Source organism: Protopterus annectens, chromosome 1.part0 (genome assembly GCF_019279795.1).
Source record: "Protopterus annectens isolate FY-2018-M chromosome 1.part0, PAN1.0, whole genome shotgun sequence".
NCBI lineage: Eukaryota > Metazoa > Chordata > Ceratodontiformes > Protopteridae > Protopterus > Protopterus annectens.
In genome coordinates this window covers 71,235,587-71,263,445 of record NC_056725.1, presented here as the reverse complement: position 1 = coordinate 71,263,445, position 27,859 = coordinate 71,235,587, and the positions used below count along the sequence as shown (strand labels likewise).

The following is a 27,859-nucleotide window of genomic DNA, read 5'->3' as shown; positions in this document are numbered from 1 at the left end:
GCACGCACACAGAGTATACCTAATATTGAAAATCAAAATAATGTCTCAAGCTCTTCACCTGTTTTAAATGCAACAGCCAGCACTGAAGCCACTTCAGCTTCTTTTGTTCCATCTACTATTAATAAAATGGCAAATACAGCATTAATGCCTAACAGCCTTGCACCCATATTTATTAATGACGCTAGCTTGGACAGTGGCACCCCCCCCCCAATCAACAGGCAGCTAAAGCATTTCTACTAGCAGGTGCTAAACCGAAGGACACAGCCCCTGCTAGTAACTGTTTTTTACCTTTCCCGGTCAAGCAACAGCCAGGATGGAGAGGCCGGTCGCACAGCAGAGGGCCGAGGAAAAGAAAAGGTTCCGAAGAAAAGTACACAAATACAAGGAAACAAAGAAATTGAACTCTTTAGTATGTAATATATCTGACTATGTTTTGTCTGAATCAGATCTTTCTTTATTAGACAAAGGCCTTAATTTTATTCCCTCCCAAACCAGTTTTTTGAGTGATGTCCTAATTGACTTGAGGTTGTTTTGTCGCAATGTCTCCTTGAAAATTTTATTTAAAAATAATAGTGTTTTAGATACAAAAGTTTTAAAGAATTTTTTTAGAGTTAAAAGCAGTTTCATTCCTCTTATGCCACACAATGTAGAAAGTTTTTTAAAAATGTGTGAGAAGGATTTTTATGAATGGTTTGCCTCCAATAAGAAAAGATGTTGTTTCTTTAATGTTACTAAAGACGAACAATACTCTATCCAATCCCTGAAGAATAATAGTCACATTATTGTTAAACCAGCTGACAAGGGTGGGGCAGTGGTTATTATGAATGCCTCAGACTATTCTGATACCATGAACAGGTTATTAACAGATGATAAGGTTTATGAAATGATTACTAGAGAGAGGGTTAATAAAATTATTAAAACAGTACACACTGATCTTTATGACCTTTTGATGTGTGGCCAGATAAGCTGTGAGCTTTATGAATATTTTTTGATAGAATTTCCCACCATTCCAATAATCAAAGGTCTGCCTAAAATACACAAAGATATCAAGCCTGTACCAATGAGACCAATAGTCTCTAGTGAACGATGGATAACCTCTACTATTTCATCTTTCGTGGAAGGACTACTACGACCCTTGGTAGATGACATCTCAATTATTCTGAGAGACTCGTATCAACTTATTAAGTTTCTAAGAGGATTTGAATTAGATAGAGTGGAAACAGATTTGTTATTAGTAACTATGGACGTTAAGAATCTTTTCACATGTATTCCCAATGATCCGGGGCTTCAAGCCATCAGAGAGATCCTAATCACTAACTCAGTCTACAGTAACAATAGACAAATTTTGATTAATTTTTTACTTGAATTGATACTCAATAACAATGTTTTTCTGTATCAGGATCATTTTTATTTGCAAAAGTGGGGGGTTGCCATGGGCACCCCCTGTGCAAATAGTTACGCTAATCTTGTAGTCCATAACTGGGAGCTTAATCACTTGTTTAAACATGTAGGTTTTAGCAAAATAAGAATGTACAAGAGATTTGTTGACGACGTTCTTTTTTTATGGGAAGGCACAGAAGTAGAATGCTTGAATTTCATCAAAGAATTAGAAGCCACTACTACCTTCCTAAGGTTCACAGCTGAAATATTTCCTCATTGGATACATTTTTTAGATTTGACACTGGAATTGAATGCAACAAGATTGACACTTCTTTATACAGGAAACCCACCTGGAGAAACACACTTTTACGTTTTGAAAGTATGCACCCCAGGTTTACCTTCAAAGGGATCATATTAAGTCAAATGTATAGAATATGTAGAATATGTAGTGATAGGAATATCCTATGTTCAGAACTTAACAAATTAGAAGCTATGTTTAGAGAAAGAGGTTATCCTCTCAAGCTTATAACTGAATGTAAACAGGAAGTTATTTTGGAAATGAATAATATGCAAGACAAAGCTGGTTCTGATAGCAATCTTCCTTTAATTCACACAATGAATAGAGATAAGTTTACTGACAAATTGAGTTACGTCACTAAATACACCAGTGATGTTGTCAACCTTAATAAAATCATTATTAGGAATTGGAATGTTTTGATTATGGACCCCTTCACCAGAACAATTGTGGGTGATTTTCCCAGGTTTTGTTATAAGACCTGTCATAACCTGAAACAATTATTATGCTTAGAAAAGGTTTCTTCATTAAATAATAGGAATAGTGACCTACAGGGCACCTTTCCTTGTGGACGATGCCATATGTGTCCATATAGGGTGGGAGATTGGTGTAATGGTTAAGGTGCTTACCTTAGAAGCACAAGGTGCAGGGTTTGATTCTCACATGGGGTAAATGGCTAGGCTTAAAATGGCCCATTAGGGTAGTAGCTTAGTGAATAATGAAATCTGATAATCTATGAATCTATATATCTAAGAATGTCAGTTTTTTACACCCTGAAGGGTTCTTTACTTTTGTACCAAGCTTCTATAGTGATTGTAATAGTATAAATCTAATCTATTTAGCAACGCGTGATCTTTGTGAAGCTTTTTATGTAGGCCTTACGAAGAGGAGACTCCGTGACAGGATTTATAATCACTGTTACGATATTAAGAAAGGACATGAAAGTAATGCTCTAGCTAAGCATATTGTTGAACATAAAACACATAGGTTTAGTTTCAGGGTCCTGGAGACATTGGCCATCAATAACAGGGTAGGTGATAATATCAACCAGTTGGCCATTAGAGAACTCAAATCGATATTCACATTAAAAGCTCACATATACCATGGTATTAACCAGTTTGTATCTGTTAAACCGGTTCTCAATAATAGAAAGCTGTGATGTTCATACACACTTTATAACACCTGGATAGATACTTACCTTACATCTTAAGCTTTTTTATTCCCCTTCTCATGTGATCTGAGAAAGGAATAGCCCAAATTCATTAGTACCATTATTAATAGCACAATCTATATACCTGCATATATTTTTCTTAGTTTATCCATAAATAAATTAGAAACTTATTGCCAATTCTTATGCTTTGTATACAAGTTTTGTGTGTTTTTTCATAAACACACACCCTGTTTAAATATATACATATCTTTACAGCCATATTTTTTTTTTCTTTTTTTCTCTTTTTTCCCATGGTTTAAGTTTTGATATATTGTGTTTAATGATTCCAGTTGAATCCGATGGTCATTTTTAAATTAAAATGGTAATACAGCTGTTGTTTTTAAGCTTCCCTTTTATCTATGCACAACAGCAAGATTCAGCCCTTTTTAACTACATTTTTCATTATTGTTTATTTGTTTTTATATCTGCCTAGTTTCTTACAGCAGATTGTACGACTCTACAGGATTAGGATACTTAACGCAGACTTACAATACATATCATGGCACCAATAGTACCTTGTTTTGATTGTGGTCAAATTAGCTTTTTACTTCCGGTCATCATTTTTCTGGCATTACATGCTTTTAACTTTGCTGCAAATATGATATACCTGATAGGCATCAATAAATACTGCTTTTGAAATGTTGCTTATATGGTAATTAGTTACCTATTGCCTTTTTGCCTTTTCATAGCGTATTCGCTTATTTTTGTTGTTCCTTATACTAGTCTTGACACTCATTGTTGTATTTGAGTTTGTATATCCCGTACTTCAGAATGACACAATTTCTTTGTTTTCAATGTATATAGAGGCATTTTTTTCCCTCTTTACATAGTTTTATATTAAAGGACCCTTACACAGAATATCTAAATTGGATCGTTCCTTTTAACACTGTGAGAGAATTTTTACAAGTCCGAGTACACACAGTATTTGGATTTCTTGTCTGTTTCTTATTTCACTATTTTTGTCCGGTTTTATACAGGAATCTGAAGCTAATGGATTTTTTTTGTAATGTTTTTTTGTAATGTTTTGGCAGTGATACTTTTAGATAAATGATTTTTTAAGTTTTAGATGGGCTGAATGGTTTCTTGGCAAAGTCCGACCCATGGGCGCATGTCCGTGGAGATAGAGTATTTTTTGATAAACGGTTTCCGTTTTTTATCTTACCCCTCAATGCCTTTATCCTGACGTCATAGTTAGGTTTCTAAGGCTTTTGAGTATCAGCGTAAACAATGAGGTTTTGAGATCCATGGATATTTATATTGTCGTGTCAACAAGAGAATTGTTCGCATGAACAGGCTTATATTCATATGACTTATTAATATTTCTTGTTTATATAAACTAGAGGTGAGTAAGCTGACTTTAATAGCTGTAATATTTTCTGTCTCATTGGATTATTTACATATCCTGGGCTATTCTTGATCACAAGATAGTTCTATGCACTGTATTCATGTAATGCTGTTTATGCTGTTAAAATGAGACTAGTTGTGATTTTGGACAGTCCGGAGACTATGTTCACGGTCCATTTTTGAATCGGAACATGGTTTGATCATGTTTTGTTTTATATGCAATGTTTTTACAGTATTACAGAGAGTTTTGTGATAGTTGCTTAGTACGTTATAACATTGTTTGCTTATTTAGCAACAGAAGGGATATGTTTTGTTGACCTGTTTTACGTTGTTTGGCAACAGTTACTATTTCTCAGTTTTTAATACTGTTTCTTTAATAAGCGCACTGAGGAAATGCAAAGGAGTTAGTGATTATCTCATTATTGTTTAATTTCTTGGTTTGCGCGCCAAAATGTTTTATATATAAGCACTTTGTTTTTATAGTTTCAATACACCTGAAGAAGCGTAGTATAGCTACGTGAAAGCGCTTGTGTTCCTTATTTCAAATAAAGAAGATTTTATTTTCATTGAGTTCATTCATGTGGTGACTCCTGTGGATTCTGTACTACTACAGTTGCAATCAATGTTATGCCATCGATGAAGATGAAGGTATTGTCTTGAATAACATCAACAAGACAAGAATTACCTTCAAACAGGGCAACTGCAACTCAAAGTTTATTATTTATTTAGCTAAATGTACAGTCTGTTCTGGATACTATATAGGTAAAACTGAGAGGCATTTCAAAAAGCGGATATACGCACATTTATATAGTATCAGGACTAAGGACAATAACAATGCACTTTATAGACATACAGAGTCAAAGGGAATAGAACACACTTTTAAATTTTCCATTTTGGAAAATATAAAAATGGATCCTAGGGGAGGTGACATCAGAAACTTATTGGCTTATAAAGAAGTCTGGTGGCAATTATTAACTGATGCATGTACGTCACCAGGTCTGAACAATCACATATCTATTAAACCACTTTTGTATAACAAATGACTGTAGTACTAGGATGACAATGTACATAATACTTTAGAATTTGTTGGATAGGATTTTATATTAAGTAATTGTGTTACATTGTGTAAGCATATTTCTTACACACTAGTACTTTTTTATATATTAGTTTTATATATGTTTGGCTTGCTTGTAAGGATGTGACAACAGTGATATTTATTGAATTTGTCTGACGTGATATTTGACAATTTGTATTTAGAATGTTGCCACTTTAAGAGATTTGGCACCAAAGTGGTTATTTAAACAGTTGGATTCAGTGTTTGAGTTGTTCTGATGAAGCACACTATGTGTGAGTGAAAGCGCTTAACCTTCATTTTTAATAAATGGAATTTATTTTACTTTGAGTCTGTGGATACTATCAGTTGTATATTACTGAATATTTTATTTAACTGAGTGTGGCAGGTGCGTTTTGCAGTTAGTGGCATTTTTGCGCTTAACAGCTGCCACTTTTGGAATCTCTCGGATTACCCTTTTGGCGTTCCTGTTCACGGTTTGTGCCTCTGGACTATTTTTCACTAACAGGTGGTGTCTGCCTGTTTGGTTGTCTGGTTGTTTGGCATTGAAGAGGAAGATGGCAAGGCAGTTTGGTGAGTTTGGATAAGCAGATACAGGCATTCTATTTCCACATTTTTGTTAAAATCTTATTTACTGAGAGGCATCCAAGAGCATCTGGTATGTGATGAGCTCTGAAAGTTTTCAGAAGAGCAGCATTGTCCAATATAGTGATGATGATGAAGTTTATGAATTGGGCACCATTATTTTGTCAACTTAAATCACCAGACCCCAAGTATAACTTGATCTCAAGTCAAATTTGATAACATTTTGCTCAGAGTAGGCTTGCATTTTAATGCCTTTTAGATCACATTTCTTAGTGATGCTACACCTTAAATTATTTTACTGCTTCTTCGCTCACTGGTAACTGCAGTATAAATCAAATAAATGTTTCTGCAGTAAATGTATTCTAGCCAGCGTATCTGCTATGTGTAATTCTTTGCCTGGTTTATTTTTAAGTTTCAAGTCATACTTCTGTAGATTAAAAGTGGTATTCAGTGTCTGGGGATTCACATTTTCTTAGCAGTGCTATATGAATATGAAAATCCTGGACTTTCAACATGAATATCTACCTATAAAGGAGTTGTTGTAAACACCCTCCCCACACCGGAAAAGCATAACATGCTTAACGTATGAGCAATAGGAGGACAGCTACTATACTGTTAAGGGACTTTACATATTTGTGTACGAGTACAATTCATTCATTCATTCATGAATCTATAATGAGTCCATATGCATGTAAATAACCCTGAACGTATGTCATAGGCAACAGTTTTGTAAAATACAGAAATGCAAGGGGAAATTGTTTGGTGTTTGTGCATACCTGGACATTTTACTGAAGGAGTTGTTTGGGAGAATGTTTCATTTTGGTGCTTGTGCGTACTAGAACACATTAGAGAAGGGGTTGCTTGGGGAACCGGTCACAAGTGGTGTCCCACAGGGCTCGGTCCTTGGCCCCCTATTGTTCGGCATCTACTTCTCAGAAGTACAGGCCAACATGAGAGGACTTTGGCTGACAAAGTTTGCAGACGACTGCAAACTGGGCGCCATAGTGGAAAGTGCATCGGACACGGATATCCTTCAGAAGGGACTCACTAAAACAGATAGCTGGTGCCAGAGCCATGGCCTGAAGTTAAACACCAAAAAATGTATAGTCATACCCTTCGGGAAAAACAAGGTAACCCCAAGCTACCATATAGGTGACAATCCACTAAGCACAGAAGAGGTTATCAGGGACCTGGGGACCCAGGTTGACAGTGGCCTTTCTTTTGACACTCACGTTGCTAAAGTGGTTAGAAAGACCTTCTACATTGCCCACCTGATCATGAAGGGATTCACATCCAGATCTAGTGAGGTCATTGTCCCCCTGTACTCTTCACTTATCAGACCAATGATCGAGTACAATGCCCCATTCGGGATGCATCTCACCCGACATCTGCAGCAATTGGAGAGACCCCAAAAGTTCCTCACCAAAAGGATAAAGGGACTCCAAAATCTGTCATATGCTGCCAGATTGAAGAAACTCCAGCTCTATTCAGTCACATACCGTCTGCTCAGAGGTGACATGTCCCTGACATACAAGGCCATGTCCAACCCGGAATTAATGGACATGGTCCACCTCAAAAAATCCAAATCCACCAAAACCACTAGAGCAAGCGACTTAAACCTTAGCACGGATATAAATAGGATGTGCTGGAGGGATAGATTTATCACTCAGAGACTCCCTATGCTGTGGAATAAAATCCCGGTCCATGTGAGGCAGAGCACCTCGCTGGCTCTGTTCAAGAGAAATCTTGACCTGTGGATGGGAGATCGTAGGTTTACCCCGGGAATCATCTCTGTGTCACTGCTGGACAGAGGCACAACAAACTAATGGGCACAGTATTTTTTCATATAAGGGGTGGAGTAAGCCACAAAAATTTGGGCTAGGCTTATAAATGCCTTAGGGCAGATAGCCTAGTATAAACCTATGAACCTATGAAAGGTTTCATTTTGTTGCTTGTGTATACCAGGACATGTTATTGAAGGGGGTCACTTGGGGAAATAGGTTCATAGGTAGGTATGTCTGCTTTCGCCACCCCATTGATTAATTAACTGATCCTCTGTCAAGCAGAGCCAATGAAGTGATCCCAGGGGTGTATTTTCTGTGACCCATCCACTCGTCAAGGATTTTCTTCAAGAGTGTCAGTGAGGGGCTCTGCCTGATGTCATTTGGAATTTTGTTCCAAAGCATGGGGAGTCTCTCTGTGACAGGAATCTATCCCTCCAGCATGTTCTATTTATTGTTGTGGTGAGGTTTAGCTCACTAGAGGGCGTGGCTCACAGTGACTTGGATTTCTTTAGGTGGAGCATGTCCATCAATTCTGAGTTGGACATGGCTTTGTAAGTCAGGCAGAGATCACCTCTGAGTAAGCGATATGCCACTGAGTACAGCCGGAGTTTTTTCAGTCGGGCTGCATAGGACATATGTTTGAGGCCAGTAATCTTCTTGGTGAGGTACTTTTGTGGTCTTTCCAGCTGTAGAAGTGTCTTGTGAGGTACATCCCAAATGGGGCATTGTACTCTATGATGGGTCTGATAAGTAACGAGTAGAGAGGCACTATAACCTCTTTATTTCTAGATGGGAGCCCTTAAGTAAATTAGATGGGCCACGTAGAAGGATTTCCTAACTACTTTGGCAATATGATTGTCAAAGGAGAGACTACTAAGTACCTGGGTCCCCAGATCTCTTATTACCTCTTCTGTATTAAGGGGGCTGCCACCTATGTGGTAATTCTTGGGTATTTTGTTTTTCCCAAACGGGATGACTATGCATTTTTTGGCATATAGCTTGAGGCCATGACTTTGACACCAGGTGTCCGTCTCAGTAAGGCCCTTTTGGAAGGATGTCCATGTCAGCCGGAGAGTCAGTTATGGCTCCCAGTTTGCAGTCATCAACGAACTTGGTTAGCCATAGTCCTCCTGTGTTTGCCTGTACTTCTGAGAAGTGTATGCTGAACAGTAGGGGTCCCAGGACCAAGCCTTGCGGGACACCACTTGTGACTGGTTTTGAGTTGGACCTGTAGCCCGCTATTCTTATCGTGTGAGTTCTGTCTGTAAGCCAGTTGGCAACCCATCTCGTGACATAAGGGTTTATGTTCAGGCTGGTGAGTTTTTCTGTAATACCCAAGTGGGGAATGGTGTTGAAAGCCTTGGCAAGGTCAAGGTAGGTTGTGTGAACCACCTTTCCCTCGTCTATGGCCTTGGTGACTGTCTCGAAGAAGTCAACCAGGTTTAGCAGGCATGATCTACTCTTAACAAAGCTGAACTGGGTTGGGTCAAGTGTCTGGAGGTTCCCAATGTCTTTGTTAATTTGTTCCATGATGATGCGCTCCATAGATTTGCAGACCAGGCTAGTCAGGCTGATGGGGTGATAGTTACCAGGGTCAGTTGTGGCCCCTCCTTTGTGGAGAGGAATAACCGTTGCTGTGTGCCATTCTATGGGCACATAGCCTGTGGAGAGGCTGAGGTTTAAAAGACCACATCTAGGTGGGGGGTTAGTTCGTTCTGTAGTTCGTGCAAGACGCAGCATGGGACACCATCTGGTCCCATTGACACTGTGTTTTTGGCTTTTGAAAGGGCTGTTTTCACCTGTGCGTCTGTGATTTTTGGGACACTACACTTTTCCGGTATTGTTGTGGGCCCTTTTGGAGGTGAGAGGGGGGGTGAAATTTGCACTGAATTTATCTGCCAGGATGTTGGTAATATCAGTAGGTTCAGTATATTTTATGCTATTTTGCACTAGTTCAGTGCATATCTGTGAGTGGCCACTTAGATTCTTAACATAGCTAAAGAAGGCTTTGTGGTTATCTTTTGAATCCTTGGCTATTTTTCTTTTGAAGTTAGCCTTGGATGATTTCATGAGGGACCTTAGTTTCTTACTGATACTGATCAGGGATGTCTTTCCTTCTTGGGATTTGCTTTTTTTCTGAACTAGTTTCCTCCTTCTATTGTATAGCCTGTTTATTGCAGGGGTACACCAAACTGATTTCCTTCTCTTAGAGGAGTGAGTCTTGGTTTTGCTAGGGATAGCATGATCTATGCATCCTTGTAGGTGCTCATAGAATGCATTTGTAAAGGTTTCTGCATCTTGGGCAGCATTATCCTTTAGCGTGGGGGCTGTGAAACTTACCACCTCTGTCTTAAGTAAGGTGAAGTTTGCTTTAGAAAAGTTTTTTACTGTGGTTTCCTTAGTTGGGGGTGGGGGTGGGATGTGGACATCCAGAGTGATTAGTTTATGGTCTGATCTAACCAGTGATGGGTTGACCTCCGGTGTGGAACACCTGTCGCCCATGTTGGTGGTGACCAGGTCCAATAGGTTTTCACCTCTAGTAGGGGAGTTTACCAGCTGATCCAGGGTGTTTGAGTTGATGAATTCCAGGAAGCGCTGGGCCTGGGAATTTGTACTCAAGTAGTTTTGCTAGTGAATGATAGGGTAATTGAAATTGCCTAATATCAGGGCGTTCGGTAGGACCTTCATGTTTTCCAGTGTCTCCAGAAAGGTGGAGTGGTAGTCCTGGGTCATGGAGGGTGATCTGTAGCAAGCCACAATTTGCATTGCAGATTTGCCCGATGTTAGTTGCAAATGGATGATCTCAGAGATTTCATGCTGCGCCACTAACCTGGAAATGTAGGTATCCTTGATGAATATGGATACACCCCCTCCTTTTGTGTTTTGGTCTGTGTTCTGTGGCCGAAATGTGTGGTATGAGTTGTAGTCTGGTAGTGCTGGGATGCTCTCTGGAGCCTTGAACCAGGTTTCAGTTACTGCACAGATGTCGACGTTCTCCATACTGAGGAGTGCTTCAAGCGCGTTCATTTTGAGATTTAAACTCCTGGTGTTGAGTAGCATAACCCTCAGTTTTTTGTTAATTGTGCTGTTTATGAAGGTGGGTTTGACTTTTGAGCCTTGCCTAAAAAAGGCACTATGGGGGCAGCAAGAGCCTTGGCCAGTATTCGAAAGCCTAGGGATGACAGGTGCAAGCCATCTCTTGTGAAGCAACGCAGCTTGTCGAGCATGTTGTCCCAGGCTGACAGACACTAGATCCCCTTTGAATGACACCAGAAGCTTAGCCAATTGTTGAAATTGATCAGTTTTTCTTTATACTGAGGTATCATTCTTGGTGAGGGCAGGATACTACTCAGGGTCATACCAGCCTGGGCTGCATAATCACAGAGTTCTTCCATGTCTCTTTTCATGTAGTCCAGGGAGGTACGTCTCAGGTCATTCACACCAACATGAACAATGACAAGAGTCATATTTGTACTTGTTCTGGAGTGACATGAGTGCTTGTGTTATGTGGCAGATTCTGGCTCCCGACAGGCAGCTGACAGTAACCTTCTCCTTGTCCAGCCTACTGAGTGGGGCGTCAGTGTGCCTGACTATTGAGTCACCTATTACTAGTGTGTTAGGTATGTTATTTTGCCTTAAGGGCTGTGATTGTGTGGCACACTGATTTTGTTTTTTATGTGTTGTCTGGTTTGTGATGGGAAGTGCAGGTTGTTTGGGTGTCTGCTTTGGAAGTCTCTGATGCATTTGCAGGTTTTTATTTAGAGCCTCCGAGTATGATTTTGTGTATTTATGTGTATTTTTTGCCAGTGCTGTTTTAGTAGGTCTGTGTGCTCCTGGAGGTGTGGTGCAAGTGTTAACCTTCTCCTCTTGACTGTCTGTTCCAGTCTTGGATGGAGACAGCTTAGCTTCCAGTTTGGCTGTATAATTGCATCTCTCACATATGTTAGTGTTTTGTGGTAGGAGGAGAGGGTTGTCTGTGTAAATGAGGGAGTTGTAACATTGCCTCAGGATACCCAGATTCACCAGCTGGACTGGAGACTGCACCTGAAGTTGCCCTTTGGTCATGCCTGAATAGTAGGGTGAGCTGCTTAGTTGCTTGGTTGGTGAGGGGTGAATAAAGAGCCTTGCCCTGCTGGGCAATCAGTATCAGGGTATATTAGTGCTTGCTATTAGGTCTGAGCAAGTGCTGGGCTGTAAGATGCTTTTTGAGTGCTTAGGTTGAGAGTTAGACTAGTTTCAAGGGAAAAATTGAAGAGGAGACTTAGTGAGGCCGGGAATAATTTCACTGCCCGGTGAGCAAAACCATGCAAACACGGTTTTTATAGTAGGACAATGAAAGAGATAGAAATTAGCCCAAAATGGCCAATAAACTACTAACTTCTGGACTGGAACCACTCCTCCAGGGACAGACAGGTTGCTCAAAGCTCCCCCTCTCACAGGTGAACAGAGAAACTTCCTTCTATCCAAGTAAGGTATGGGCAACTCAGAAACTAGTATCACAGCCCTGAATTCAGCACTAGCCTGAACACTGGACTATACTAACTTAGAAAGGTGGGAAACAAGGAATTTGTTTGGTTTTTTGAATAGATAAGGCAAAAACAGTAAAAAAAATACACTTAAAACAGCTTTAAATGACTACAAACAATCAGGAAAGGCTATCACACTTTAATGTGTAGCCTACAACAGTTAAACAAATTATTTAAACAAAAACAACTTTTTAAAAGTGCAGGCAGTCAAATAAGTACAATATGTAAAAAAAAAAAAACAAGCTTTTAAAACCACAATAAATGCTGGAAAATCTGTGTTTAGGCGGAAAACAGTTAAGTACAGCAAGAAAGTACAGAAAACAGATACTTAATCACTCCAAAGTCTCTCTTCTAAGCTGGAATAGTTATAGGAAAGATGGGAAACAGATGTGGTCTTTTAAACCAGAAAGTTGAAAGAGAGGGACAAACTGTCCAAATGGTCAATAAACTACAATTTCTGGGGCAAGAACCTCTCCTCTCATGGTAGACAGGCTACCTAGTGCTTACCACTCCCACTGATAAGCTAGAAGGTTTTCTTACAACACAGAAAGGCTTGCGGGGCCTCAGGAGCTTACCAACAGTCCTGGATACAACAACTCTGTATCTGGACTAGACTAGTTACAGGAAAGGTGGGAAACAAGCGCAAGTGCAGGTTTTAAACCAGAACGTTGAAAGAGATGGAAAAAAACTGCCCAAACCGACAATAGCTATAATTTCTGTGCCAGGAACCACTCCTCTTGTGGTAGATAGGCTACCTAATGCTTACCACTCCCACTGATAAGCTAGAAGGCTTCCCTCCAACACAGAAAGGCTTGGGGGGCTCAGAAGCTTACTAACAATCCTGGATACAGCAACTCTGTAACCGGACTAGGTTAGTTATAGGAAAGGCAGGAAACCGGCACAAGTGCGGCTTTCAAACCAGAAAGTTGAAAGAGATGGAAAAAAAAACTGCTCAAACAGCCAATAGCTACAATTTCTGGACCAGGGACCACTCCTCTTGTGGTAGATAGGCTACCTGATGCTTACCACTCCCACTGATAAGCTATTAGGCTTCCCTCCAACACGGAAAGGCTTGGGGGGGCTCAGAAGCTTACAAAGAGTCCTGGATACAGCAAATCTGTACCTGGACTAGACTAGTAACAGGAAAGGTAGGAAACAAGCGCAAACACAGACTTATAAATCAGAAGGTTGAAAGAGATAGAAAAGCTTCCCAAATGGCCAATAAACTATAATTTCTGTGCCAGAAACCACTCCTCCTGTGGTAGATAGGTTACCTAGTGCTTACCACTCCCACTGATAAGCTAGAAGGCTTCTCTCCAACACAGAAGGGCTTGGGGGGGGGGGGCTCAGAAGCTTATCAACAGTCCTGGATACAGTAAATCTGTACCTGGACTACACTAGTTATAGGAAAGGCGGGGACCAAATGCAAAATGAGCTTTTAGCCAGAAAGTAGAGAGAGATGGAAAAACTGCCCAAATGGCCAATGAACTACAATTTCAGTGCCAAAACCCATTCTTCCCATGGTAGATAGGCTACCTAGTGCTTACCACTCCCACTGATAAGCTAGAAGACTTCCCTCCAACACAGAAAAGGTTTGGGGGGCTCAGAAGCTTACCAACAATCCTGGATACAGCAAGTCTGTATCTGGACTTGACTAGTTACAGGAAAGGCAGGAAACAAGCTTAGAATTTTTTTTTCAGAAAAGCAGCTAAAACAGCAGTAATTCAAATTGTAGTGCAGGCCAGCACACCCGAGTGTGTAGCAACACTACGGCAAATACAGTTCAAATAAATGCAATTAAATTAACAAATGACTAAAAAACAAGTGCAGAAGGCAATAAATTAGAAGGCTACTAACAAGCAGTAATAAGTGCAGAGTAAGAGTGACTGAACAGGTAACAGCACGCAGAAGAGCAACTAAGACAGTTGCAGTAAGAGCAGCTGAATAAAAAAAAAATATATATATATATATTTTTTTTTTTTTTTTTTTTTTGAGGGAGGGAACAGAGCAGGATTAAGAGGCTACAGTGGTTGTCCTTCCCAAATGCTCTCTTTGTACGCAGTAGGAGGGCCTGAAGTCAGAATATGATCTCACTGCACACAGTTGAGTGAGCAAATTAGATGGGCCCAGAAGGAGTATCCAAATACAAATCTACAAGAGGGGCGGGCAAAGCCACCAACATTAACACCAAAACAAGAACAGGGAGGGTGGATGGGGAATTAACTGTAGAGAGACAGCCACAACTTCAGTTGAGTTAATGTTCAGTGAAAAACACAAATTAAATACAGTACTATATGCAAAAGAGCAGATAAAAAGTGTACTTAAATTCATTTACACGTCCAGCTGATTTCAGGTAGATGTTAACATACTGCTTTACACATTCAACTGTAAGCAGTAAGCACACAGACAACATGTTGACAGCAGTAAAAATGACACTTTATACATAATTCCCAATTGTGCCATTCATAACTTGTTAAAAAAAAGCATTCCTTACCAATAAATAAGGATTCAACAACTTCAGGTGGCAGCTAATTACAGTGACTCTTGTCATTTCCAGCCAATTTCATTGTGTCCCTCTAATTCAAAAATGATTTTAATTTAGTGGTGCTTTACATGGTCTGTTGGCATCAAATGCAGGAAATCACAACACACTATGGAGTAGTAGGAGCTAATGTTATTATGCAAATGAAGCTCAGTCACAATGTGTTCTATGAAGGACACCACAGCAAAATTGTGGACCAGTGTTATAGGTTAAGTGAAATGGTCTCAGGATACATACAGCTTCCTCCTCCAAGGACTAAGCTAATAGACCCCACCAATTTAGGACTATTAGAATATGCATCTGCCCTGGACACTTCTGTGCAGGGCCAAGCTTTACTGTAATCAGCACCAACTGTTTGTGCTTAAGTGAAATGTGGACAAACACAATGCCTCTGTCTGCCAACTGAACTTGTGTTTCTGTGAACAATGGGACTATGAATACTACCCTAAATCTCAGCACAGTTAATTAACAAGTTTCCTATGCTCAGGATATAGGGTTCAATTTCCTCCATGTTTATTTACCTACTATGCATCCCTGACCAAGTCATCTTAGCAGATTGTCCCTTTCAGAAGAGACCCAGAAGCACCGTTTGTCCATTCATTCTGGTCAACTAACAAGTAAAAGAAAAACTAAAACCATCCACAGTGGATATGCCACTTACTTCAGAAAAGCTGACTTTAAAAAGAACAAAGCAGTTTGGCCTTACAATTTTATCGGTTACGTAAAGTGCCATACAATTAAATGTCAGCCTTTTCCATCAACTTACATTCACAACAGTAAGACAGAATTAAGATCACTACACAGTGCTTAGAAACTTACTCATCTCCATCAGGGCAAATGCCTGTAGTCTCATCATATTTAGTGCAGTACATATCTAGACTATAATTAAATGTCCCATCCTGTCTTTGTACAGGCCTCCGACGGTGCTGTTTTAAGAAATGCCAATGGAAACAAGTAAAGGGTCGATGCTGTGAGCACGTGTGCTGCAAAAACAAAGGACATTGTTCTGTCCAGAACTCCTTTAAATACATGTAGTGAGTAGGTTAATTCATTTGTGTGTCAGAGAAGTGCTTGCGATACATGGTCAGACTGCTGAAGTGAACACTGGGCAAAATAACTGATTGGGTTATTTTAGTGCTTGTACGTACTTAAGACAAACCAATGAAGGGGTTCCTGGGGAGAACTATTTTATGTGTCAGGGAAGTGCTTGTGCATACTCAGACAAACCACAGAAGGGATGACTGGGGGCAAGTTCACAGATTGCAACTCCAATATCAAAGGTGAAACATCGCTTTTAACAATGGGTGTGCATACTGCAGGGATATCAGACTATGAATTGCAAAACTGTCTCATTAGCATACTATGGTTTATAACATTTCTCATTTACATCTCATTAAGGCTTTTCCCATTAGTGTAAATGGCCTCTATGAATCTCACTTTAGCTATGCTCATTTGCAAGCATCAGGAATACCCCCATCACATATGTGCAAGTGATTATGAATACTGGCCTTAGTGTTATCCTTTGCAGCCTCAGAGATGTGGTTTGTACAAAGGTTATTTCAATGTGCTTTGCAAGGGATGGTAGCCTGTTTCAGCCTCAACATTTTTGTGCAGAAAAGATACGTTGTAGAACTGTGGAATTTCTCACATCCCTATACTATTGTAAATAGTTCCTTTTCCACATGAACATTTCTCTTTTCTCCTCCTATAAATGCTTCTTTATCCAAAGACAGCTGCTCTACTCTCCTGGATGACCACATCTCATGTACAGTTCTGATTAGCATCTACTTGCAACATGATTGGTTTATTCACAACTGCAACTAGCTATTTTGGTGCCCTGTGTCTCCCAACTCAACTTCAGGTTGAGGAGTAAAAAAATGTCCTCTTGTAGTTGAAGACCAAAAATAATCTCTTAATAGTTTTAAAACTGTAGTAACCAGCTTGCTACATTTGAAACCAGTGGCTTGCTGCAACATATATCACACATGAAACACTAAACCACTTAAGTCTTTACTACAAAAGTAATATTGGCATTCATGAATGTTGGTACTGTACTGCACTGCTGACTCTCTAAAATATTGGACCTGGAGAGTTTAATCACAGTGATTACTTAATGACACCTAGGTTTTCCATTCTATTTAGCTCCTATCCAAAGTTATTTCTGAGTACTATGGATTAATTTCTGGGAGCATGTAACACTAGTACTGTACCAGGTTTATTTGGATGTGAAAGTCTAAGTGCAAACTTCCTAAGTCAGTTAAAAACTCAGGAGAGTCATAAAATATCTGTGTTATATTCTTGCCCTGTATTTGAGATTTCTGTATAGCAGAGGGATTGGCTTTGACAACATGCAGCCTCTGGTTTTATACTGTGAATTCTATGACCATTTCTAGCTCTCACAAGCCACATGTCCCAAGATATTACAATTGAATTTCTTTAGTGGAATCAATTGCTAAATAAGACTGAACCCTTTTTTATACACTGGCATGTCAGACATTTCTGATGTAATGGTGTCATCTGTTGGGTAGACTAGGTTAACAATATGCACATCACTCTCTTGAATATTTTCCAGCCCCAAAGCTTTGCAAGTATTTTCTGGTGTGGAAGAGAGGTAAAGAAGGGAGTACACGCAGGATGGATTGGGTGGAGAAGAGTGTCAGGAGTGATTTGTGACAGACGAGTACCAGTAAGAGTGAAAAGGAAGATTTACAAGAGGGTAGTGAGAACAGCTATGTTATATGGTTTGGAGAAAGTGGCATTGACAAAAAGACAGGAGTTAGAGCTGGATGTGGCAGAGTTAAAGATGTTAAGATTTGCACTGGATGTGACGAGGGTGGACAGGATTAGAAATAAGTATATTAGAGGGTCAGCCCAGGTTGGAAGGTTTGGAGACAAAGCCAGAGAGGCAAGATTATGTTGGTTTGGATGTGCTGAGGAGGGATGCTGAGTATATTGGGAAAAAGATGCTAAGGATGAAGCTACCAGGTAACAGGAAAAGAGGAAGGCCTAAGATAAGGTTTATGGATGTGGTGAGAGCGGACATGCAGGTGGTTGGTGTGACAGAGCAAGATAGAGGGCAGGAAGAAATGGAAACAGATGATCCACTGAGGCGACCCCCTAACGGGAACAGCTGAAAGAAGATGATGATGACAGCACTATGTTTATTCTACACCATAACTATATCAGTCTAATAAATGTAAGCACTCTACATTATGTTTCTTTTATTTAGTATTTTTCTGCATTGAAACTCACTATACTTGTTTTGTGATTGAACCTTTTTGAGAATTTTTACCTATGGACTCTAATGAAAATGGGTAATAACTCAGTTAATAAAATATATATAGAAATAAAAAGTATTTCCAAATGAACATATTTCAAAATAAAATTATGTCATACTTGCTGGCAGACATGAGAGAAGAATATGTACAGTATCTTTACACAATTTAGCTACTCTCTATTTTTCACTGCTGCTAGTATTTGTTTAAAATTAATCCTGTAAGAACCTATTTAGCAAGATAAAACAAATGTATAATATTACCCTGATTTATCACTCCATACACTGTGCAGAAATGTACTCTCAGAACACAACTAGTTAACCTGATAATAAAAAAGTGCACAAAAACTGTTCCTGTAAATCCAGATTTGCCATTAATGTCCTAGCTGCAGGGGCTAGGTATTATGCTCTTGTAGACAAGGATGCATTAAATACCCAAAATACTTCATTGGAAAATATGTTTTTCCATGTTTTATTATATAGAAAAATAAAGTTTTAGCACTTACTTTCAAACGATCAGGCTTGTCTATACTGCTCTTCCAGCTAGATGCCGAAGTTTGCCAACTTGTTGAAACTCGGTTACCTGTCCAGTCTCTGATCTCAAACAGAATCCTTATCCCTGTATGACAAAGAGGCAAAATACTTTTGTATTAGACAAATATTATGGGTTAGAGCATGCAGGTTTCTTTACATCTATTGTTAAAACAAATGCCACAGAAAGTGCATATTCAGAATATTCATCAGTTTCAAGGACATTGTTGAATGTATGTACTTTAACATGGCAACAAATAATTTATCTTGCTCATGTTCCCATCTATCATTTGATGAGGATTGAAATGACTGTGTTGTGTGCAGGCTGTACAGCAACTCAAAGCTGTGACTTAATGTGAAGACTGGTAGAGAAGGGTGAAGGCTGCCAGCCTAGCCATTTTCAGATAATTCTGTCATTTGTAAATATGAATGTAAACTACAGGCTTGTTGTCTTAAATGTAAAAAAAATACTGTTACATATGGAACTGGAAATAAATGTGACAACAGTGCACTCTACTGACCAAAGTAAAGCATGTGGTTACCCTTTGAAGTAGCAGTGGTGCCGAAAAGTCTAGATGAAGAAATTATTTCTATTGTTTTAACCAAGAGTTAAATTGCTAGATTTAAACATGCAAATGTATTTTTATTGCTCTGTTCCTGACCAGCTGCAAGATAACAAAAGGGAGATGTTAAGAATGTAAATGCAGTTAATGTGCAGCCTGGGAACACCATGAATGTGTAAAAAGATGATGTAATGTTTACCAGAACTGCAATAGCAATTTAAACCGAGAGAATCAGAAGGCATTAAGCATTTTTGTCTTGATCATCCAACTCACAGCACTGACTCTTGCTCACATGTAAGTCATCTTAGACTTGTGTTTTCTTTTAGGGATAGCTAGAAGCTAGAAATATTAGACTAAGTGTTTTTCTGTGATGTCAGAACTGTATTACTGAATTATTTTAAGCATTTCTGTGTGATCTCTAAACTCTTGACTAGCACTGACTGTGTAGTAGAAAGTATTGTCTTATGGTTTTAATTATTTATTATCAAATATTTTAAAACCTTTTAACTGTCACTGGTTTGTCTAGAGATAAGTTAAGATCTAGAGTACATTGCATGTATACAAGGATCCTGTACCAAGTCACTCTAATAAACCTTGAGACTGTTTAGTCATACTACCAATTGGATGATAATATTGCACAGTAATAATTGGACATCCTTTTAAGGGCCTTTGAGTAGCTGATAAATATTAGCTGGGTGGTGGCAAGTGGTACTACTTTATAGTCTGGGTAAAAGGGGAACAGCAGGAGAACCTGTCCCAGCCTTCCCCAGAAGTGTCTGTGTGGTTGTATAAACTCTGATCTCAAAGTGTGTGTGTGTGTGGCAGCTACTTGGGCAGGGACACAGAGCACTAGTTGGACAGAGTGTGTGCTGGAGATTTTAGCTTGCCCAGCTAGGCTGAGATCTGGACCCTATAGCTGTGCCAGTGAGGAGTCTTACTGGGGACCTGAAGAGCAAGGGAGCAACCAGACCCAGACTGACGGTGATCTCTGTGTGCTCTTAAGGGAAAGTGCACTTTACTGTGTGTATTTGTTATCCTTTCCTCATATATGAGAGTGTTAACACTCTGGTGTTAGTGGTGAGGACTGAGGCTCCTTGATTGCTGGGCCAGGGCATGGGCATGGACATCACACTCATATTATAAACAAGGATGAAAAAATATTTTACAACTGAACAGTTGAAGTCATTTAGTCATTTATTTGTCTTACTTGTACAAATTAATGATTCTCCCAAATCTGAAATGTTTAACTGTGGTACTGGATGTGAAGATAGGTGAAGGCAGCCAGCCTAGCCAGATAGAATTTTGTAGATAATTCTGTCATTTGTAAATATTAATGCATGCCACAGGCTTGTTCTCTTAAATGTGAAAAGACTGCATTGGATATTGAACTGCAAAAATGTAACAGTGCACTCTGTTGTAACAAAGCTGATAAGTCAATTCTTTGATGTCAAAATTCGGAGCCGATATGTCTAGAGGGAGGTATCCTGCATATTGTTTTAAGACCAGAGTTAATGGCTAAAATTTGCATGTATAAATGCCCTTTATTGCACTGGTTTCTGACCAGGTGTTAAGAATTTAAATGTAGTTTCTGTTAACCTGGGAACACCAGAGAAGTATGAAGAATAATGTCATGTGAAGCAGCTCTGTGTTATCAATTTAAAGAGAGAATCAGACAGCTCAGAGCATTTTGTCTTGAGAACATCCATCACCAGCACTGTCTGTTTCTATATGTAAGTTATTTAGAACTGTGTTTTCTCTTAGATATAGTTAGGAAATAGGAAGATTAGACTAGTTTGTTTTTCTGTGATGTCAGAACTTTTCTTCGGTATTATTTTAAGTATTTCTCTGATGTCTGAACTCTTGACTAGCTCTATGTAACAAGAAGTATTTTCTTGTGTTTTTATTATTTATTATTAAATATTTTTAAACCTTTCAACTGTGGCTGTTTTATGTAGAGTTAATTTTAGCTCTAGAGTACATTGCATGTATATAGTGATACTGTACTAAGTCACGCTAATAAGCCTTGACTGTTCAGTCACACTTACCATTTGGATAATAATATTGCACAGTAATAATTGGACACCCTTTCAGAAGGGCCTTTGAGTAGCTGTTATTAGTGGGTGATGGCAGCTGGTACTACCTTTTAGACTGGGCAGAAAGGGGGCACCACTGGAGAACCTGTGCCAGTCTTCCCCTTGGAGTGTGTGTGTGGTTATATATAACTTATCTCAAAGCGTGTGTGTGTGTCAGCTACTAGGGCAGGGACACAAAGCACTGGTTGGACAGAGAGGGTGCTGGAGGTTTTAGCTTGCTCACTAGGCTGAGAGCTGGACCCCATAGCTGTGCCAGTGAGGAGTCTTATTGGGGACCTGGAGAGAAAGGGAGAAACCAGCCCCAGACCGATTGTGATCCTGTGTGCTCTTAAGGGAAATTGTACTTTACTGTGTGTGTATTTATTATCCTTTTCCTATATGGACACCCTGCACTGGTGTTAGTGGGGAGGATTGGGGCTACTTTATTGCTGAGCCAGGGCATGGATGTCACACTGGAAACAATGAATTCAGGCCTGCAATTAAGCTATTTTGTAGCAACTGCACTGTATGTTGCCTGTTTTTGATGAGCTGCAAGAGAGATAGGGATAAGGCAGACAATAAGCAGAATTTCAGGAGTGGAAGGGAACACAGTGTCACTGGCACTTTAGGCATAGATGAGATAAATAGGAAAGTTAATTCTAATCAGAGTTTGCAAGTGACTTCACTTTTGATAAAAGGAAACCATGCTGTATGCAGTGTCTATAGAAAGTACAGTTGTGTAAATGTTGAACTTAGTATAGCAGTAGATGTTTGAAAGATCACTGATGCAGTAGCTTTGGCTATATGGGTTATATCTTGCTAAGGATATAACAGTCAGCCTGCTTCCAAAGGTTCTAGGCACTTTCCATGTGCCCAACTGTGAAGCAGCTCAAGCTGAGCTGACTTAGGTGCAAAGCCCTTCAATGCATTCCTGCCAGCAGAGAGAGGAAGGATGAGCCCCTGGCATAACAAACACCAACAAACAAGGGGAATGGAGGAAGGGAGTGGCTACTGGAGCAATGATCATTTGAACATCTACTGTTATGGTAAGGTTATCTTACACAACTGTACTACATGCATCAAATTGTTTATTACTCCAGTAGCCTTAGCTATATGGGTAGATTACCAAAGCTAACTACATTTGGGAAGTGGAAAAAGAAGAGTCCAATAGTCCCTGGAAAATGGTCCTAACAAAAATTGATCTGGACCTACAGAAGGAATCGAGCTTATAGTAGTTTGTGAAAGTATGTACTGAGGACCGAGTTGCAGCTTCTAGAATATTTCTAGAATCAATCTCTATCTAAAAAGTCACAGATGTAGCCAAGGCCCTGGTAGAGAAGGCCTTGACCCTGCCTGGAATAGATTTGTTCTATTAAAAGGTAATAATCTTAGACAACCATTTGGAAATATTCTGTTTTGACACAGATCATCCCTTCTTCTTACCTTCAGAAGAAAGATAATTGATCAGAAGATCTGTAAGATATATTTCTGTCAAGATAGTACCAGAGCTGTCTGTGGACATTCCAGATATCCAGTATCTTCTCTCTCATTTTTAGATTCAGTAAAGAAAACAGGGAGATGGATAGTTTAGCTTAAAGTAAACTTGGATACCACTTGAGCATAAATGAAGGATTCCTTCTTAAAGAAACACTGTCCCTATCAATCAGTATAACTGTTTTCCATGTTAAAAACCTCAAGTCAGCCAGATTAGCTTGTTCAAATGGAGCAAGTGTTAGCTTCTCTGACACAAATTTAAGATCCCAAGGAGGTGCCACCAGTTTACTTGGTGATTACATGTTATGCAATACCCCTTTCAAGAACATTTTGTCATGAAACTGCCTTGAGAGAGGAGGATCTATGGGTAGACTTGTTGAAATGGCTGATAAATTAGCCTTGATAGAGAAATAAGAAAGGTCAAAGGATAGCAACTCACAAATATTATAAAACCAGAAAATAGCTAAGTGACCACTCTAAACAGCTGACTGTGAAAACCAGTGGTTTATTTGTGGGCTGACTACTTCACTGGAATTACTTTGCAATCACTGTTTCTACTCCAGTGCCATTTCCTTACTAGGAGAAAGCCTACCTGAGTTGCATATTGGTCACTTTTGTTTGTGATCTTGTGACCATCTCTCTTGCTGAACCATGTGTTGGTCGCAATCAGGCCATTGCCAGATAGAAGTCTAGAATGGCCTCTCCTTTATTCCTGTTGCCCTACCCATGTGGACCCATGCACTCATTGTATCTTGTTCTGTCTGTCCTGATATGTGCATTCTGATCACCAATCATCAACACCAATTCATGTTGTCCTGCTTTATCTAGTATGTCCTGCAACTGCTGCCTGAATGCACTCTTTTCCTCATTAAGACAACCCTGTTGTGTGGCACAGTTTGAGATTATGAATACTACCCTGTCATTACACTACAGCCTGACTGCCAACAGTATGTCACTAATTCTGCTGACATCCCTCACTGCTTTCTGAATCCTCTCCCTCACTACAATTCCCACTGTCCTTCTCCTGAGTAGTAGATTTTGGATCCAAAGCTAAATGGCTTTGCTGCACTGTCCTTTTACCTTGTCTCCTTGATATACAGATGTCCAGCCTCCTTCTTACCATCATGCCATCCAGTTCCAAACTGTGTACGGTCAGTGAACCTACATTAAGTGTAGCAATTCTTAGTTCACATATCATTCCTTTTCTCACATTTGGCAATTGACTAGTTTTACACCCAGCTTTTGCTCAACAGTGCTATCCTAGGTAACCCAGGCTGGGCAACTGGACACCAGCCAGCCAGTAGCTTATTGACACAGGACTTCTGGGCTTTATGGCAGGCACACACTGACTAATAGGGGAACATACACCTCTCCCATGGTTAGCATGGGTCCTTGATGTAGGTCACAGTAGGCCAGGTCTTCAACCTGCTTATCACCAACATATAGCCATGCTTATTGGATGACATTAGTCAACACAACTGAATCAACTAGAGACATATTTTACACAATCAAATGGCTAGCCCTGCCACGGCATGCAGTCTGCAATCCATGTTTTCCTATCTTGAGGATGCAATGCATCATAGTAGATACCCAAAACTGTTAGTCTATACAATTCTTCCCCCATAAGACACCATCTAAAGTCTGTGATGCTGCTACCCACAGTTTCATTCTTGAGTGAGTTTGAGATGGAAACACGAATCTCACACAAAAAATAACGCCAACAAATTTAATATCACGATAAAGCTTTCAGGCTAACCACCCTTCATCAATGCAATTAGAGTGAGACATTTCCTCCTTTTAAACAAAAGATAATTAACATCACATGATTCAGCCAGCCTATCCAGAAAAAACTTTTTTTCTTCAAAAAATTTTAAAATTTAAAATACTGTTCTAAAAAAACATACATTAAATAAAACATATAATAAGCAACAAGTAAACCCCTTTAAAATAGAGAAATAGCACAACTTATAAATATATAAAAAAATCTTCTTTTATGTTATTCAGTCATACATTTTCTCTCTGTTTTCTCACCAATGCTGGCTTCAGGCTCAGAGTATTATTTAAACCTGGATTACTGTTGGCCTGTAATTTAATGATCCACTCATATTCTTTGAATTCCAAGGCATTATTCATATCACCACCCCCTATTTCTCATTACTATCATGTCGATCACCCTTAATTTAAATTGGTGTCCTGGACCATTGTCAGAAATATGCTTACTCAAAGCATTTGTCAATACTTTCCTCCTTATTTCTGACTTATGTTCCCCTATCTGTCCCTTCAATTTCCGGGTAGTTTTACCAACGTAAAATCCAAAACATGCTACACACGTGGCTAAATAAACCACTTGAATTGTGTTGCATGTTGAGGCAGTGGTGAAAAAAATACTTTTACCTGTCGTTGGATGTTTGTAAGTATCTATTCCATCATAGATATCATTACAAAAAATACAGTTATAACATTTCTTTGTTCCTACTTTACTTACTATATCCTTCTTCCATTCCTCCTTAAAATCCTTATAACATAATCTCATTTTTAGTGTTTCTGAATTCCTATAAAAAAGGATGGTCTTTCTCCAACTATATTCTTTATTTATGGCATAGCCATCAAAATGGTCCAATTTTTTCCAATTATGTCCTTTACTCCTTTCGTATTAGTATTAAAAGTAGTGACATATCTGGCTACATGTTTTTCCTTTTGCTCCAAAGATCTCTCCTGCTGCAACGGACCAAATATTGGTCTATATTTATCCTGCCTACCTCTTATTACCTCTTTATAAATTTCATCCACTAATGTTGGTGAGTAACCACTGTCATTAAATTCTTGTATCATGCTTTTAGCCTGCATTTCAAAATTCACCTCAGTGTTAAGTTTACTTACTCTAATCAATTGTGCTTTCAAATTTCCTTTAAAAGTATGCGGTGCACGCATACTGTATCTATTAATATACCTACAAACAGCCACCTCTTTTTTATGTATAGTTGTCTATTCTTTTTACTTTCTTTTATAGCTGAACATCCAAAAATGTTATGTTCTCTTCTGATGCTGTCATTTTAAATTTCAAAAATTCTGTTGTGGAATTTAAATAACTTAGATAGGTGTCAAAAAATATGTATTAGTGTATGTATTAGTAATATGCTTAGTGCATTTAAGGCTTGAAAAGGGTTAACACATTTATTCTATTTCACACTGCATAAAATCTGTACAAATTGCAGGAGCTTTCTAACCTTGTATTGTCATGAAATATGCGCAGCTATAATCTTTGCTTATGCTTTGGAAATTTACAGGGAAGCAGATAATTTCCGCTTGTCAGGAAAATAATGAATAGATGTATCACATGTATTAATGTTATGAGACTTAGACAAGGAGTTCTGCTTGTTCTGTGAGAAAATACACAGCTGCAGAAGCTATAGATAATCAGAACAAAGACTGCTTGAAAGTATGAACTGCAATCAGCATTTGCTTGTGCCTAAGCTAGAAAAGTACCTTGAAATGTAACACATGTATTAGAACTACACAATCGAAGCTTGTAACGGGCTAGAGCCCACCAAGGCCAGGTTGTTTTTCTCAAAATGTTTTTCATAAATCCAGTCATGTCAGCAGAAAATCTGAGTAACATCTGCTGTAGAACAATACTGAAAGTTGTGTTTGATTACGTCAACCATAGAAGGCAATGTCTTATAGAACAGTATAAGAATAGCAAACTTCATACTTCATATCTAGATCAAGGGAAGTCATAGTCTCCCTATACTCATCACTCATCAGACCAATGATCGAGTACAATGCCCCATTCGGAATGTATCTGACCCGACACTTGCAGCAGCTGGAGAGGCCACAAAAGTTCCTCACCAAAAGGATAAAGGGTCTCAAAAATCTGTCTTATGCTGCACGACTGAAAGAACTCCAGTTATATTCAGTTGCGTACCTCTTGCTCAGAGGTGACCTATGCCTGACATACAAGGCCATGTCAAACCCAGATTTGATGAATATGCTTCATCTTAAAAAATCTAGATCCCTCAGAGCCACAAGGGCGGGTGACTTAAACCTCGACACGGTTATTAATAGGACGTGCTGGAGGGATAGATTCATCACTCAAAGACTCCCTATGCTGTGGAACAAAATCCCGGTTTATGTGAGGCAGAGCACCTCGCTGGCCTTGTTCAAGAGGAATCTTGACCAATGGATGGGAGATCGCAGATACACCCCAGGGGTTACCTCAGTGTCACTGCACGACAGAGGCACAGCTAAATAATGGGCATAGTTTCTCCAAATTAAGGGGTGGCGTAAGCCACAAAAAACTATGGGCTAGGCTTATAAATGCCCTCGGGCAGATAGCCTAGTATAAACCTATGAACCTATGAACTTCCTGTTAGTAGTTAGGCAAAATCCTGTATTTGCATGTTTTTGTCTCCTTGCAGCAAGTTATTAAATGTGCCTTATCTGAACCTTACGTGTATTGGTCTTTGAAGTTTTTTCCTTTGATAATAGGTATCGAATTCATTTTTATTCCCTTGCCATACCAGAAAGCAATCATCTACAAATCTCTTATAAAAATGACTTCAATATTGAGGTTATTGACCTTACCAAAGACATACTTTTTCTCCCATTTGCATAACCCCAGATTCGCATATGTATCTTGATGTAATCCTTCACAGTGACTGAAGTCTGAGTGGAATACTTTAGAAACCGATCTAAATAATCGTATATTTTTTCCTGTGAAAGAAAAGCTCTTTGAATTGAGGTGTTTAGTTAACATTCTAGGAACACAGTCTTGTGTGGGGTAGTCAAGAAAAACATTTGACTGTTATGTTAGATTCCCAGTTTGTGTAAAAGCTCACCAAACTAAGCAAAAGTCCTGACACTTTGAAAAAGACTCTGCAAAGATACACAAGTGTTCTAAATATGGAAACATGTGGATATCCTGTAACTTGTAATGAGTTATAACTGGAGCCAGACACTTAGTGAACACTCTTGGTGCAGAGGATAGTCCAAAGGTTAAGGTAGGGAACTGATGATAGTCCAAAGGTTAAGGTAGGGAACTGATAATGTGATCGTAAGAAATGTCTAAGTGTGGATGAATAGGGGTGTGATAATAAGCATCTTATAAGTCTAGTGTTACCAAGAAACTTGAAAGAAGAGGTAACAGGTTGTGAAGTGAATTTTGAGTTAGGACACTATCACAAGCAG

At 39.2% G+C, this 27,859-nt stretch overlaps 1 protein-coding gene across 2 annotated transcripts in view; it reads right to left on the bottom strand.

Moving 5' to 3' along the window:
• The window catches only part of LOC122812253 (4F2 cell-surface antigen heavy chain-like), a 767,505-nt gene that overhangs the window by 590,513 nt on the left and 149,133 nt on the right, over window positions 1–27,859 (bottom strand). For both annotated transcript variants that reach the window (XM_044084754.1, XM_044084682.1), the window contains exon 4: window positions 18,519–18,631. In XM_044084754.1, coding sequence (XP_043940689.1) covers window positions 18,519–18,631 — 113 coding nt within the window. The remainder of the gene's footprint in view (window positions 1–18,518; window positions 18,632–27,859) is intronic.